Genomic DNA, 17851 nt, shown 5'->3' with positions numbered 1-17851 from the left:
CCGACTTGCCAAAACTATAGTTTGTTAACAAGACATTTGTGGTGGTTGAAAAACAAGTTTGAATGACTCCAACCTAAGTGTATGTGAACTTCCGACTTCAACTGTATATTGCTTTAGCTGATCCTTCAAACACCTATCCAGCCGTTGTAAGCTCTGTTAAGCATCCACAATGTCTGAGCATAGGAACGCGCCCAGCATGTTATTAAGTGCATTTCACAAAGGGAAAACGCACCTGAATGAAAGGATATAGTGCAGTATGTTAGACTGATTGATATTCTTACATTGCCTTGGTGTGATAGAGTTTGATATGATAAAGATATGAGGAGAGTTGAGAGGATTGGGAGTGAGGTGGTGGGGAGGGGAGAATGAATGGAGACGGTAGGAGAAGGGGATAGGGGGATGCAGAGGAGGGAAGGGAGGGCTGGGAGATGCTCACACTTCATGCCTCGGTGCTCCTGGCTCCTGCAGTGACAAAAGAATCCCTGTACCTGTTACTGTATTAATTAACAGCCTGTTATATAGAGAGAGGGGATGGAAATGGAACTGACAAGTCACTGAGCAGCGATGTTCCAGCAATGAGCACCACAGCACCCCAGAAGGAGGGAGGGAGCATGCCAGTGGTGCCTATCCCTCTTTCATAGAACCAGGTGAAATTACAGAGAAAAACAGATGCCATTTTGTACTCAGATGATCATAACATTGCATTTACATTTTTGTCATTTAGCTGACGCTCTTATGCAGAGTGACTTACAGGAGCAATTAGGGTTAAGTGCCTTGCTCAAGGGCACATAGACAGATTTTTTTTACCTAGTCGGCTCAGGGAATAGAACCAGTTGCTGCAATTCACAGGTAACAAAAGAGTCCGCAATCAAGGAAAATCAATGAAAGTGTTAAAACTAGTGTGTGAACTCTCTCTGAAAGTTGTTTGTGTGGAGCCTGCGGGCCCCTGTTCAACTCTGTGAGATATTATAGACCTGTGTGGTCAATGTCCCGTGACTGTCCCCTCAGTGGTGGGGTGGGGCATGGTGGGGTACGCTGGCCCAGATGGAACTCATCCCCAGGTCTCCAATTATTAATGCTGCATCTACGATGAGTAACGATGCTGCTACCCAGCCGGGCTCATCTTACCCTCCAGTGGATACCTGCTGTGTTTGTCCCATAGTGTCACGCCCTGACTTTAGTTATATGTGCTTTCTTTATTATTTGGTTCGGTCAGGGTGTGACAAGGGGTGGTTTGTTTAGTTTTTGGATTGTCTAGGGGGTTTTGTCCTGTCTAGGTTTTTTGGTTATCTATGGGGATTTTGTATTGTCTCGGGGTATGTAGGTTTATGGTGGCCTGAGTCGGTTCGCAATCAGAGACAGCTGTTTATCGTTGTCTCTGATTGGGGAGCCTATTTAGGTTGCCATTTTCCAAGTTGGTTTTGTGGGTAGATGTCCTTGTTTAGTTGCCTGTGAGCACTATGTTGGCTTCACGTTTGCTTGTTTTGTGAGTTTGTTAAGTGTTCTTTGTTTAATAAATAGAAGAATGGATTCAAATTAAGGCTGCGCCTTGGTCCACTCCTTTAAACGGCCGTGATACTTAGACACAGACACACACACACTCAGCACCCTATCTTCCCTACACGTGCACCAAGTCCTGTACTGAGTGGCAAGACGTAGAGATCGATTACTCTCCTTTGAGACAGCATCCTGGTTGTATTAACTGTCATTAGCATCAAACCAGGCAAACCCCTAAACAGAACAGAGAAAAAGGACTGCATTAAGATTAAACAGTTACAGTTACATTCTTTTATATGTAATATTTACTCTTTTGTGGATATGCGAGATGTGTATTTGTGTGATTCTTCCTCTGGGATTGGTAAATGATTGGGGTATTTATTAATGCATGGGAATGTGGTGCTTGTGTTGGAGGCTGGTGCCTCACATACTTGGTGGGGGAGTGCTGTAAGCTTATCCCTGCATGGGAATTGATTATTAGCTTTGACAAGTAGAACTACGTCCCAGTTATGTCAGGGCCAACAAGGCTTTTAGTGAGGAACATCCCTTTTAACAAGTCAAACACTCAGGCTTATTTCTCACAGCCCATGGCTAGGACAATGCAATATGCTCAAATTAGGCGCCTGTCACTGCACCACTGCCTTTATCCGGCTATGATAAATGCAAGCGCACAAACACTGTACACATACTTTTTACACACACACACCACACACACACACACACACACACACACACACACACACACACACACACACACACACACACACACACACACACACACACACACACACACACACACACACAACACACACACACGTCCAGAAATGCTGTTTGCACCCTGCCACAGACAGCGCACATACTATTTATACTGTAACAGTGATGATCTCTTGTCACAAGCAATACACACACACTTTCTCTCATACACATACTGTACAGTACACACACAGACACACATTTATTTTCCCTCTTGGGCATATTAAGTGTGGTGCTAGCCACTGATGGAGAATAAACCCTTCTGTTTGGCTGTGGGCGAGTAATACTGAGCATGACAGGTTGTCATGGTACATTTGAGCAACGTCCAGGGGGAAACGACACATGGACGCTAGCTACTTCAAGGGTGGAAAGAGATGCCTGATTCCTCCACACACTCTGCTGATCAAAAGAACCATCTAAATAGCTACAGAATATCAAAAGCACTCGGACTAAACTACATAGTTAAAAAAGGCCCTTCAAAAGACTACGCAAGGCCATTACCATCATTAGTGATATCAATGTTTCAAAGAGAATACTTACTTCATTATATCTGAAGATGTGACATGCTACATATACTGAGTATACAAAACATAAAGAACATCTGCTCTGTCCATGACATAGGCTGACCAGGTGAATCCATGTGAAAGCTATGATCCCTTATTGATGTCACTTGTTAAATCCGCTCCAATCCGTGTAGATGAAGGAGAGGAGACATGTTAAAGAAGGATATAGAAGCCTTGAGACGATTGAGACATGGATTGTGTATGGGTGCCATTCAGAGGTTGAATGGGCAAGACTAAATATTTAAGTGCCTTTGAACGGTTTGTGTCAAGAACTGCAACGCTGCTGGGTTTTTCACACTCAACAGTTTCCCGTGTGTATCAAGAATATTCCACCACTCAAAGGACATCCAGCCATCTTGACACAACTGTGGAAGCATTCGAGTCAACATGGGCCAGCATCCCTGTGGAACGCTTTCGACACCTTGTAGAGTCCATGCTCGACGAATTGAGCCTGTTCTGAGGGCAAAAGGTGGTACAACTCAATACTACAAAGCTGTTCTTAATGTTTGGTATACTCAATGCATTTCATAATATGATGCAGCAGGATCATCAAGAAAGGCAAGAATAAAATAATTTTCTTCTACTGTACACACTGCTCAGACTATACAGAGGAGATGCATTCTTTATACACACACACTTGTGCTGGCTGTGTGTGTGTGTGTGTGTGGATGCGTTAAAACAATGCTTCAGACCTGGCTTTCCACGATTACCTTGCCTCACGGTTGACAGTGCAAAGTCTAAATCCAATGACATCTAAACAAAGTCACACAAAATGAACATCAAATTCACTTATTGGAAGACTTCTGTCTTTCCCAGCATGCTTTACTCAGTTATAGACCCACTTGTGATGAGTAAGCCTGCAAGGCCTCAACCTGGTGCCAATACAAGGTCAGCAGAACAGAGCTGTAGCTCCTGTAGAAAAACAATGCCTCCTCTCTTGCTGCACGCCCGCCGACAGGAGCAAAGTAAAAACTGTACAAATACTAAAGGCTGCATGAGTCAGAGTTTTTTTAATGTATTTTTATTTACTATTGAACGGAACCAGGTAGCTAACGTCCTCCAACTTTGTTGCATTCCGCCAAACTCTTCCGCAAAAGCGGACATCATTGGACACTTGACAATTCAACTGACAAGACAGGAAGTGCTCAGCCAGTCATTCAGCCAGCCAGGGCTATTCTTTGTGTTCCACGCTCTGCATATACTACTTCACGTCTGGACACTTTAAAGTTCCATCCATTGTCAACATTCTTTTTGCAATAGCAATTGTACAGGTTACAATTGACAAGTCATGGGAAATTAAAAAACTCTCACCAGAGGTGATACAGTTCTACAACGACCACTCGGGCACACTTCAAGAAAAAAAACACTATCAGAAGCACATACACATACATTACTCACACACGCAAATATACACTTTTCACATTCCATAAATACAGGCTGTAGTCCCTGGGTAGTCATTATGAGTGTAAAATATTGGACATGTAATAATTGAGAGGCCAAACAATAGTGTCTGTATAGCTAATCAAGAGCCAGTCTGGTACTGTGCAGAGCAGCGATTAATAAAAAAATAATGGCTTGTGAAACTGACCTCAGATCTAGGGTCTCTGTCTCGGCCCCTCAATCATCACACACTGGCGTCATTATTCCAGCTCTGTTGACCTTCCCCAGCCTTATTACTGCCATTACAAAATGGCTAGTATCCCTGGGACTTCAGCCAGGCTCATCTCTCTGTGTAAGGACTGATCAGGCCTCTTCATTAAAACAATCAGCTCATTATACCCAGTTTGGGGGTTTGTTACTGGTCTGGTGAGATAGGACTCCCATGACTGATTGATTTGGAAATAAATGAGTGATGGATTAGAGACACAGACACCGATTGTTGGGGTACTGTAGATTGATTGGAGAGTAGAAGAGTGCTGCTGACTATTAGAGGCTGGAGGGACATGGTGCCAGACAGAGGGGCACTGGAGGGCCAGAGGGGCGTTAGAGAGAGGCAGAGGGAGGCAGGGAGAGTTCCCCGTTATCCAGTGTAAACTATTGATCCATACCCCCAACACCTGCAGGAAAGCCAAGACATAGGAAAAAAACATTGGAACATTTTAATTTTTGGCTTGATTCATTTCAAGTAAGTCCATTCCATGTATAGTGTAGAGAATCATTGTGCCATCTAAACTGCTGTGAAATATATTTTCAATAACCAAAAATAATGTATTTTCAGTTGTTTGAAACTGGTGTACAAAACCTAAAGTAAAATACTCAAAAACAAAACTTAAGAACGCGAAGCATAGAAATATCGCAGATAGAACATATCTACCGCTGCTTAGACGTGCTTTCATTGAGAATGACAGATCTATAACTTTCTATGTGAATTTGGTCGGGTCACCCAAAAATGTACACATTGCAGCTTTAACTATCCATTGAAACTTCAGGCATGCCCTCAAAACTCAACTGGGACAACATTCAATTATGTTCGCTCATCTGTCAAGGTGTTCAAACATTGTGTTACATTGTGTTACCTGTCAGACATGTGTTAGGTTCAATCTATCACACACTGTAACTACCCCTGTGTGGATGCTTGACTATGGGGATGTCATCTACAGGTCAGCATGCAAGGGAGCCCTTGAGAATCTAGACATGCTTTATCATTCTGCCATGTTTTCCCTTTACACGTCTCATCATATGCGTTCTACACTGTGTACAAAACATTAAGAACACCTTCCTAATATTGACTTGCACCCCCTTTTGCCCTCAGAACAGCCTCAATTCGATGAAATGACTAACACAATTGGTCTCTACAAGGTCATGAAAGCGTTACACAGGGATGCTGGCCCATGTTGTTCTGTATTGACTTTGTGTTTGTCATAATGTCCCTGTGCTTCTGTGTTGTGATGTCTGTCTTGTCCTATGATTTCAATGTTTTTTTGTTCATGTATTTATTGCACCGCACTTCCCAGTCGTCACTGGCCATCATTGTAAATAAGAACTTGTTCTTATTAACCTCAATGTAAAGGTGGATTATGCTTTAAGAGATCTGTCATGTAGAACAGAGGTCTTCACGGATCCACTTGTACCAAGGGGGTCCGAATCCAGAATTCTAAGTATTGTCACGCTCTGAGTCGGATCTTATATGATTGTCACAGGTCTCAGGTATGTGTAGTTTTAACTGACTTGTCCAGAAGGATCCATACAGATCCAAACGCGACTGCAGCAGTAGAAAGAGAGAAATTGTATAATTGATTCTGCTGCTCTTGCTTTTCAGAGTGACGTGTGGCACGTGTAGCTTGTTGTTGTTGTTGGCCAATCATACGTCATCAAAGCAGCAATAGGCTACAGTCATGGAGCCTCCATGTGTGGCAAAAGTTAGGAGATATATAATCAATGGAACATGGAATTAAAATTATGGAATTAAAAGTTGAAGGAGATGGATAGGCAGTGGTGTAAAGTACTTAAGTAAAAATACTTTAAAGTACTACTTAATTCGTTTTTGGGGCTATCTGTACTTTACTATTTATATTTTTGACTACTTTTACTTTTACTTCACTACATTCCTAAAGAAAATAATGTACTTTTTACTCCATACATTTTCCCTGACAGCCAAAAGTACTTGTTACATTTTGAATGCTTAGCAGGACAGAAAATGGTCCAATTCACACACTTATCAAGAGAACATCCCTGGTTTTACCTAATGCCTCTGATCTGGCAGAATCACTAAGCACAAATACCTTGTTTGTAAATTATTTCTGAGTGTTGGAGTGTGCCTCTGGCTATCCGTAAATAAAATAAAAAATACAATTGTGCTGTCTGATTTGCCTAATATAAGGAATTTTTAATTATTCATACTTTTACTGTAGCTTTGGATACTTAAGTATATTTTAGCAATTACATTAACTTTTTATACTTAAGTTTACTTAAAACCAAATACTTTTAGACTTTAACTCAAGTAGTATTTTACTGGGTTACTTTATTATTTTACTGGGTGGCTTTCACTTTTACTTGAGTCATTTTCTAGTAAGGTATCTTTACATTTACTCAAGTATGACAATTGGGTACTTTTTCCACCACTGAGGATAGGCTACAACAACCAAGAGCCAAATGGTAGGCTGCTACTTAATATTCTGAAATGAGATGTTGTTATTTGTGACTGTGTAGGACGAGAAAGTGCATGCAGCCTGAATTAGCCTAGCTAGCTAGCTTAACTAGCTTCTCCTGGTTTGATGCAGTCAAGACAGGTACGATGTAATCATATTGAATGATAAATAACCTAGCTTTGGCAGCTATCTTCTCCCTGTGTCATGCCCTGACCATAGTTTGCTTTGTATGTTTATATGTTTTGTTTGGTCAAGTTGTGATCTGAGTGGGCATTCTATGTTGTATGTCTAGTTTGTCTGTTTCTGTGTTTGGCCTGATATGGTTCTCAATCAGAGGCAGGTGTTAGTCGTTGTCTCTGATTGGGAACCATATTTAGGTAGCCTGTTTTGTCTTTTGGTTTGTGGGTGTTTGTCTTCCGTGTCAGTGTTTGTCGCCACACGGTACTGTTTAGTTTGTTCACATCGTTTATTGTTTTGTTTAGTGTTCTGAGTTTAATTAAAAACATCATCATGAACACTTACCACGCTGCGCTTTGGTCCTCCTCTCTTTCTCCCGAAGACGATCGTAACAGAAACACCCACCACCAAAGGACCAAGCAGCGTGGTAACGGGCAGCAACAGGAGAACCAGCGATATCTGGAGAAATGGACTTGGGAGGAGATTCTGAACGGCAAGGGACCCTGAGTACAAGCTGGTGAGTATCGCCGCCCCAAAGCTGAGCTGGAGGCAGCGAAAGCGGAGAGGCGGTGGTATGATGAGGCTGCACGAAAGCGCGGCTGGAAGCCAGAGAGGCAGCCCCAAAAATGTATTGGGGGGAGGCACACGGGGAGTGTGGCTAAGCCAGGTAGGAGACCTGAGCCAACTCCCCGTGCTTACCGTGGAGAGAGAGCGACCGGGCAGGCACCGTGTTATGCAGAGATGCGCACGGTGTCCCCGGTAAGCAGACATAGCCGGTGCGGTACATAGCAGCACCTCGTATCGGCCGGGCTAGAGTGGGCATCGAGCCAGGTGCCATGAAGCCGGCTCTATGCATCTGGTCTCCAGTGCGTCTCCTCGGGCCGGTGTATATGGCACCAGCCCTACGCATGGTGTCCCCGGTTCGCCAGCACAGCCCAGTGCGGGCTATTCCACCTCGCCGCACTGGCCTGGCTACGGGGAGCATTCAGCCAGGTAGGGTTGGGCAGGCTCGATGCTCGAGACCTGTAGTGTGCCTCCACGGTCCGATCTATCCGGTGCCTTCTCCACGCACCAGTCCGCCTGTGGCAGCCCCTCGCACCAGCCCAATACCACCAGTGCCAACACCACGCACCAGGCTTCCTGTGCATCTGCAGAGCCAGTACGCCCTGTTCCTCCTCCCCGCACTCGCACAGTGGTGCGTGTCCCCAGTCCGGTACCACCAGTTCCAGCACCACGCACAAAGCCTACTGTGCGTCTCCAGGGTCCAGTATGCCCTGTTCCTGCTCCCCGCACTCGCCCAGTGGTGCGTTGTCCCCAGCCCGGTACCACCAGTTCCGGCACCACGCACCAGGCCTTACTGTGCGCTTCAACAGCCAGAGTCTCCCCGTCTGTCCAGCGCCGCCTGAGCTCCCATCTGTCCAGCCTGCTGGAGCGCCCGTCTGTCCAGGCCGCCGCCTGAGCTGCCCGTCTGTCCAGCCGCCGCCTGAGCGCCCGTCTGTCAGCGCCGCCTGAGCCGCCCGTCAGGAGCCGCCAGAGCCGCCCGCCAGTCAGGAGCCGCAGGCCGCCGCCAGTCAGAAGCCGCCAGACCGCCCGCCAGTCAGGAGCCGCTAGAGCCGCCCGCCAGTCAGGAGCCGCCAGAGCCGCCCGCCAGTCAGGAGCCGCCAGAGCCGTCCGCCAGTCAGGAGCTGCCCCTCAGTCAGGAGCTGCCCTCAGTCTGGAGCTGCCCCTCAGTCCGGAGCTGCCCCTCAGTCCTGAGCTGCCCCTCAGTCCGGAGCTGCGCCTCAGTCCGGAGCTGCCTTCAGTCCGGAGCTGCCCTTCAGTCCGGAGCTGCCCTTCAGTCGGAGCTGCCTTCAGTCCGGAGCTGCCTTTCAGTCCGGAGCTGCCCCTCAGTCCGAGGCTGCCCCTCAGTCCGAGCGCCCCTCGTCCGGAGCTGCCCTCAGTCCGGAGCTGCCCCTCAGTCCAGTGGTGCCATTTAGTAGGGGTTGCCAATCCTAGGTCGCGGCGAGGGTCGCCGTCCTAGGAGGCCACGGAAGCGGGTAATGACAATGGTGGAGTGGGGTCCACGTCCAGCGCCAGAGCCGCCACCGCGGACAGATGCCCACCCAGACCTCCCCTATAGGTTCAGGCTTGCGCCGGATCCGCACTTGGGGGGGGAGGGGGGGTACTGTCACGCCCTGACCATAGTTTGCTTTGTATGTTTATATGTTTTGTTTGAGGTTACCATGCTGCGCTTTGGTCCTCCTCTCTTTCTCCCGAAGACGATCGTTACACCCTGCTCTCCGTGTCACTCACTCACTCACTTACTCAGAGTAGTGTCAGTCAATTAAGTCAGTTAATTGACTGACACTACAAGTCAGTTAAAATTACACATACCCGAGACCCATGACAATCATATCAGACTCTCAGACCCGTGACATAGAAAACGTTTTTGTCCCGTGAAGACCTCTAATGCAGAATTTGATCCATCATGATTGTGCCAATAATATTTTATTTTATTTCACCTTTATTTAACCAGGTATGCCAGTTGAGAACAAGTTCTCATTTACAACTGTGACCTGGCCAAGATTAAGCAAAGCAGCGCGACAAAAACAACAACACAGAGTTACACATGGGATAAACAAATGTACAGTCAATAACACAATAGAAAAAGTGTATGTACAGTGTGTGCAAATGTAGTAAGATTAGGGAGGTAAGACAATAAATAGGCCATAGAGGCAAAATAAGTATGACAGACAGACAGACATTTTTGTGATGACCAGGCCTTGCACTGTAGGTCATTTACCCAGGGACCACCGTCCTGCTATAATAATCCACATCCCCTCCATAGTTCTCGTCAGGAGAGGAGGGGAAACAGGAGGGGTCATGAAGTCGCTGTGGTTGTGACTTTAGTGTTGGAAGTAGGAAAGGGGGAGGTAGGGGTGGAGTGGACCGCTGGGTAGTGAGGAATGGATCCAAGCCCATAGAATGGAACTTTTCCAGCTGCCATGGTCACTAAGAGAGAGATGTCCTGGCCTGGATTCAATGGATCTGGAGCTCCATATTAACCCTGAGCCTCTCCTTTAGCCCCTGTGGCTCTCTTACTCCCTACACATACTGGATCACACAGAAGGGCTGCCAAGTTAAGGCCTGCTATTTAAGTTGGGTTCAAATTGTATCAGTTTAGCTTTTACGATGATGACCTTATGAATTAGATGGAGAAGTCTGCCACTGTCTGCCACTGTCTTATCAATAGACATCTTGTCTCTAAGGTACTGTAACGGTGGTAGAAATGACTTGGAGCTATTTATATATCTTGCACAGAAAGCCATTATGCTGTTTATAATGAGGGCAGAGTTAGTGTCTCTGAGACATGTTTGACAGGCACCTACAATTGACTGGCCCTATAGAAATGACTAACACAGATGTAGACGCTCAGCACACAATGTGAGGAGAAATCAATGTTTCGTGGAGTATAGTAAATACCATTCATCTTTCATGCAAATTATAGGTCATCTTTCAACCCCTCTGGTGAGGCAGCATTTTAATCTCAGCTCTCCCTCTCTCTCCTTCTCTTTTCTCCCTCTCTGTCTCTCTCTTTTCCATTCCAAATAAATAAATAAATGGTATTACTTTACCATTTTCAATTCAGTGGATTCTGCATTCAAAGTGTTGAATATAAATCCTTCTCAATGTTTCCAGGTTCTGCTGTTCATAACAAAAATCAGGAGGTAAATAGAAAACAGGCTCATTGCAGCACAAAACGATCAGAGCCTGGAGCACCAGACTTTATACAGTTGATGGTGTTTGTCCAGCTCAGCCCTGGCTTAACTAGAATAGCATGGAAACAAACATTGCAGCATCTCAGAAAGACCTCATGGTGAGATAATGTTTCCTGCCATCACACATGGGATTGCTGTGTGATTAAGATGGGATGCATATTTACTGAAGCTACACTGTGTGTTAGAAAGACGGAGAGAGAGAGAGAGAGAGAAAGAGATATGACAGATGAGTGTGTGGTAATTGCTGTATGTGGTGAACAGCCACGGGGGAGCCTATGGTTAATGTGTGTTTGGTTGGTGTGCGGAGGAAGATAACGCTTTGCTCTGGGCTCTGCTAGCTCTGGTAGCTTCAGCACACGGTTAGGACATCTTTAGGAGGAGGGGAAGCGTCAGCCTGGGATTGCTGATACTTCACTGAGGAGTCTCTGTGGTTTCTATAAAGCCAATGCAGCGACTGTATGAGTCAGTTCTTCTCGGAATGTTTATGTGTCCAGTGTTTGAAAAGTAGGCTACAGTTCAGCCTGTTCTTGCTCCGTATGTTGCTACAGTTTGTACCACAATGCACAGGAGCTTTACTGTGCCCTGCATTTTTGAAGAGGTGCTTACAAAGACTTGCTACCCTGTAACCTTGGTTACACAGACTACAGAAAAACTTTACCAGAAAGGTGAAACAGGATGTGAGTTGGAAGACCCCAATATGTCTATCTTGACTCAGACATTCAAACTTCCAATCCTATCTAGTTAACTTCATATGGCTGAGATCCCGTTAACGGGAAAGTGAAAGTGCGCCAAATTCAAACAACAGAAATCTCATAATTAAAATTCCTCAAACATACAAGTATTTCACACCATTTTAAATATAAACTTGCTGTTAATCCCACCACAGTGTCCGAATTCAAAAAGGCTTTACGATTATGTTAGGTCAGTACCTAGTCACAGAAAAACACAGCCATTTTTCCAGCCAAAGAGAGGAGTCACAAAAAGCAGAAATAGAGATAAAATGAATCACTAACCTTTGATGATCTTCATCAGATGACACTCATAGGACTTCAGGTTACACAATACATGTATGTTTTGTTCGATAAAGTTCATATTTATATCCAAAAATCTTAGTTTACATTGGCGCGTTATGTTCAGTAAACATCCGGTGATTTTGCAGAGAGCCACATCAATTTACAGAAATACTCATAATAAACATTGATAAAAGATACAAGTATTATTCATGGAACTTTAGATAAACTTCTCCTTAATGCAACCACGGTGTCAGATTTCAAAAAAACTTTACGGAAAAAGCACACCATGCTATAATCTGAGTACAGCGCTCAGAGCCCAAACAAGCCATACAGATATCCGCCATGTTGTGGAGTCAACTGAAGTCAGAAATAGTATTATAAATATTCACTTACCTTTGATGATCTTCATCCAGAATGCACTCCCAGGAATCGCAGTTCCACAATAAATGTTTGTTTTGTTCGATAACATCCATAATTCATGTCCAAATACCTCCTTATTGTTCGCGCGTTTAGTTCCAAAATCCAAATTGATGACGCGCAGGTCAGACGAAAAGTCAAACAGTTCCGTTACAGTTCGTAGAAACATGTCAAACGATGTATAGAATCAATCTTTAGGATGTTTTTAACATAAATCTTTAATAATGTTTCAACCGGAGAATTCCTTTGTCTGTAGAAATGCGATGGAACGCAGCTAACTCTCACGGGGGCGCGCCTGAGTGAGCCGAGGGCACTCTGCCAGACCCATGACTCAATCAGCTCTCATTCCCTCATCCTTCACAGTAGAAGCATAAAACAAGGTTCTAAAGACTGTTGACATCTAGTGGAAGCCTTAGGAAGTGCAATATGACCCCATAGACACTGTATATAGGATAGGCAAACCTACAAACCTCAGATTTCCCACTTCCTGGTTGGATTTCTTCTCAGGTTTTTGCCTGCCATATGAGTTCTGTTTTACTCACAGACATCATTTTAGAAACTTCAGAGTGTTTTCTATCCAAATCTACTAATAATATGCATATCTTAGCTTCTGGGACTGAGTAGCAGGCAGTTTACTCTGGGCACCTTATTCATCCAAGCTACTCAATACTGCTCCCAGTCATAAGAGGGGAATGAAAAAACTTTAGGAAGGTAAGCTAAGCAAAGAGATGCATTCAATCTAATGCTAAACATGTGCATTTAAAATAAAAAAATTATAAGTACAGTAGTACATTTCTGGGTGAAAAGAAGATCATGCAGGACAAACACCAGACTGGCTCATTGCCTTCAATGGGAATGAAGGTTCTATACAAGACATTTCTATCACTGAAAACAGATGCATAACGGCAGATGGGTGACACAAAGCACATACTTTCTAAGTCTGAATGTCACAGAAACCACTTTGTGAATTCCTGTGGTAGACATGCAATAGGTGCACGCGCACAGGCAGACGTTCACACACACAAACACTCCAACATCTCGATGAGAAGACGGGAAAGAACCTTATTTGTTTTGTCTAATAGCTAGAGGATGTATTTTGTAGATGTTAATGAGAGGCAATTAGTTTTGATTAAAAATAAGATTACTGCTTCTCCATGCAATGCTACTATATCAAAACAAAATAATGATTAATCACTGTTTGGGCAAGACATTATTGTCAACAGCGAGATTCATTTCACAAACTGTACAAATTGCTCTGAGCGAGGAAGGATGAGAAAACATTCATTTAGAAACGTGTGGGTCTTATCACCATAGTCTGTTCACTTGAGGACTTTTTCATCATACTGAAAAGCTGGAATTATCCTCAATGTGTTTGTGTCTGTTGCCCACGCCTGTGTACCAATATTGTGTGTAATGACAGGTTGGACTCAGCCCTCTCTCTCTGTCTCTCTCTCCCCCCCCGGCAGCGTCCATTGTGATTGGGAAGTGGTGGTGTGAGATGGAGCCGTGTCTGGAAGGAGAGGAGTGTAAGACTCTGCCTGATAACTCTGGATGGATGTGCTCCTCTGGGAACAAGATCAAGACCACAAGGGTGAGACTCTGCTATGGCCCTAGACAAACACACACATCACACTGAACACAGCACACACACATCACATATACACATCAACACAGCACACACATGCTACTCTCTCACAATGGCTATGGATGTGTCAGATAAGCTATGTGAATCTGTTGGTTAAGTGAATCGTGGTGAGAAGCCCTCACTAGAAAACAACAACAACCACAACAACCTATCAGGCGGTAAATAGGACCTGAGCGACCATAGCTAGACAAGACAGTTCTGATATAAATACTTTGGTACATCCACTGGTATACTGTGGTAGGTGCTCATCTCCTTTCACATTCCTATCATTTGGGTAATCGTCTCCTGAATCGTCTCCTGAATCGTCTCCTGAATCGTCTCCTGTTATTTCATATGAGGAACATTTTCAAAACTCAAGCAGAGTTCAGTGGGAATAAAGTGTGCACTTGACACGTATTGTGCATGTGTTTGTTCTAGTGAGGTGGGCTTTTTAAACTGTAAGCAGAATATCCAATGACCTGCGCCAGAAAAGCGTAAGCAAGGCAGTGAAAAACAGCGTGTTTTTGCCTAAGGGGTAAACTCTTTTAGAAGATAAACTTAAGAGCATGTGCCTTTCCACTGCCAGGCAGTGTGTAAAAAAACAAGATGAAGAATCGGCCGTAAGAAATGAAAATAATAAAAGGAATAAAGTGAGCTCATCTAACACTCTGTGACAGGTTGATCGGCAGATTTGTATTCATTCTATGGGTGCAGCCTCCCGCTTCTCTTAGTGATTCGTGACCATGACTGAATAGAAATAGAGACTAATGTGATAATGGTGACAGGAACAGCCAGGGAAGGTTAGACCACACAGGGTTTCTCAAGGTTGTTCTGCTTGCTTATGCAATACACAGTCTATACTTGCATGCTATTCCAAGCCCTAAAAGCGAAAAGAAGTTGACCGGATGTTACGATTTTGACAGCCTGTCAAGGTAAGCAAACTTTAAGAATGCCTCTCAGATGCATTCTTTGGACAACAACGTGAAGTGCGTTTCATAAGTTGGATGTAACCTTGGACGAACCCTCTCGTTGCCAAGCATATTTCCTAAAACTGTGGTTCACAAACCTCTCCTTGGGGACCCCCTACCGTCCTATGTGTTTGATCTATTCCAGAGCTAGCACACCTGATTCAAATTGTCAACTAATCATCAAATCCTTGGTCGCGTTCCTCTGCTCAGACATTGCATGCATCAACCAATGGTTGCGTGACACGTCATCGACTGTGCCGTCGGGCACCAGATTGCTAAAACATATGATGTGGTTAGCTGATACTTAAACTACCTATCCAGGCACCCGTTGAATACATGAATCAGGTAAGCTAATTCAAGGCCACAACAAAATGTTGAAATGTCTGGCCATCCCCGAGGAGAGGTTTGAGAACCACTGTCCTAAAAACTCCTCATATGAATCAATTACTATGTGCAGTACTAGAAGTGATCTGACGTCAGTGAACAAGAAGGGATCCTATGTGTGTTCATTAGGGTCAGAGGCAAAGGCTCTACGAAAGGATATACTCCTAAATATCCACATCAACATTTTCTCTTGACCCTCTCTTTGCAGAACACTGCGCCATACTCACCTTTTTAGCTCTGGAAGCAAAATGCAGAGGATGCTTCAACAGAAACTGAGCTGCATTCTTGCTTCTGTAAAGGTTAGTCTCTCTCCAGCTTTTCTTCATGTGCACTTCACTAAACAACTATAGGAGTGTGACTGACTGACTTATGTTCAATGGCTTCTGATTAATTCAAATACTCAGTGAAAAATATTCAACTGTGTGTGTTTACAGAATGTGCATAATTAGGCAAAATGACACAAATACTATGCGCTGTCCCTTCCACTGAAGATTACAGTATAACACACACAGCAGATGCAACACGCGCAATATAAATTACGTTCGTCAACAATTTAAAAACGATCTCATGTACAGTACCAGTCAAAAGTTTGGACACACCTTCTCATTCCAGGGTTTTTCTTTATTTTTACTATTTTCTACATTGTAGAATAATGAAGAATAATGAATAGTGAAGACATCAAAACTATGAAATAACAAACATGGATTCATAGAATCATTGGCGACTCTGGGATGCTGATCTTCTAGGCAGAGTTGCAAAGAAAAGCCATATCTCAGACTGGCCAATAAAAATAAAAGATTAAGATGGGCAAAAGAACACAGACACTGGACAAAGGAACTCTGCCTAGAAGGCCAGCATCCCGGAGTCGCCTCTTTGCTGTTGACGTTGAGACTGGTGTTTCGCGGGTACTATTTAATTAATCTGCCAGTTGAGGAATTGTGAGGCGTGTGTTTCTCAAACTAGACACTCTACTGTACTTGTCCTCTTGCTCAGTTGTGCATCGGGGCCTCCCACTCCTCTTTCTATTCTGGTTAGAGCCAGTTTTCACTGTTCTGTGAAGGGAGTAGTACACAGCGTTGTACGAGATCTTCAGTTTATTGGCAATTTCTTGCATGGAATAGCCTTCATTTCTCAGAACAAGAATAGACTGACGAGTTTCAGAAGAAAGGTATTTGTTTCTGGCCATTTGGAACCTGTAATCAAACCCACAAATGATGATGCTCCAGATGCTCAACTAGTCTAAAGAAGGCCAGTTTTATTGCTTCTTTAATCAGAACAACAGTTTTCAGCAGTGCTAACATAATTACAAAAGGGTTTTCTAATGATCATTTAGCCTTTTAAAATGATAAACTTGGATTAGCTAACACAACGTGCCTTATGAACACAGGAGTGATGGTTGCTGATAATGGGCCTCTGTACCTGTTTGTAGATATTCCATAAAAAATCAGCTACAATAATCATTTACAAAATTAACAAAGTCTACACTGTATTTCTGATCGATTTGATGTTATTTTAATGGACAAAAAAAATGTTTTTCTTTCAAAAACAAGGACATTTCTAAGTGACCCCAAACTTTTGAACGGTAGTATATACTGTATATGCAGGCCTCAACCCCTCCCCTGAGAGCACTTGATTCAGTATATCATGCGGCCCTCAGGTTCATTACCAATCAAAAACGTTGATCACTTCATTGTGATCTCTACAGCGTCATTGGCTGGTCGTCATTGACCTTGTGTAGGCTTAAACACTTGTATACACTGATTTATAAAGCCATACTGGGTAAAATGCCACTTTATCTCTGATCTTCTTTAATCAGGTCGGTATATAAATATAAATGACGGTCCCATTCTCAATTGCTTTTAACAGTAGCAAGAATTATAACAGGTCATGGTAGAAATAGTTTAAGGTACTCAGCTCCGTGGTTTTGGAATTCTCTCCTGAACATTTGAACATTTGATGATCTAGTCACGTTGGTGGAGTTTTAACACTTGATCGATGTAAATATCACAAGTGTAATTGTCTTTAGGACAGCTGTTTTCTAGTGACTTTCGTGTTTTTTTTTTTACGTAATATGTAATTGTTTTACTGTATGTGTGTCTATAGTTTTTTTAATGTTGTGTTAGTGTATGTCAGTTGTTTTGTCTGAAACGTTGTTCCCCTGCTGCTATTGGAAAAAGCATTGCTATCTCAATGAGAAAAACCTGTATAAATAAAGGTTAAATTTAAAAAATAAACTATAAATAAAAAAACAGACATCTCAACATCAACTGTTCAGAGGAGACTGTGTGAATCTGGCCTTCGTGGTTGAATTTCTGCAGCCACTAATAAAGGACACCAATAATAAGAAGAGACTTGCTTGGGTCAAGAAACACGAGCAATGGACATTAGACTGGTGTCCTTTGGTCTGAGATCTTTGGTTCCAACTGCCGTGTCTTTGTGAGAAGGAGAGTAGGTGAACGGATGATCTCCGCATGTGTGGTTCCCACCGTGAAGCATGGAGGAGGAGGTGTGATGGTGTGGGGGTGCTTTGGTGGTGACTCTGTCTGTGATTTACTTAGAATTCAAGGCACACTTAACCAGCATGGCTACCACAGCATTCTGCAGCAATT

At 43.7% G+C, this 17851-nt stretch overlaps 1 protein-coding gene across 2 annotated transcripts in view; it reads left to right on the top strand.

Annotated features, from left to right (window-relative positions):
- The window catches only part of LOC111969935 (chemokine-like protein TAFA-1), a 282898-nt gene that overhangs the window by 252557 nt on the left and 12490 nt on the right, over positions 1 to 17851 (top strand). The window contains exons 4-5 of one of the 2 annotated variants that reach the window (XR_011480559.1): positions 13733 to 13857; positions 15451 to 15541. Coding sequence is in view for 1 of the 2 variants with exons in the window: in XM_023996334.2 (XP_023852102.1) it covers positions 13733 to 13857 (125 nt within the window). In the remaining variant the exon portion in view is untranslated. The remainder of the gene's footprint in view (positions 1 to 13732; positions 13858 to 15450; positions 15542 to 17851) is intronic. The other variant, XM_023996334.2, reaches the window with a different exon arrangement.

The sequence above is a fragment of the Salvelinus sp. IW2-2015 genome, linkage group LG11 (genome assembly GCF_002910315.2).
Source record: "Salvelinus sp. IW2-2015 linkage group LG11, ASM291031v2, whole genome shotgun sequence".
Classification (NCBI taxonomy): Eukaryota; Metazoa; Chordata; class Actinopteri; order Salmoniformes; family Salmonidae; genus Salvelinus; species Salvelinus sp. IW2-2015.
This window is presented reverse-complemented; position numbering and strand designations above follow the sequence as displayed.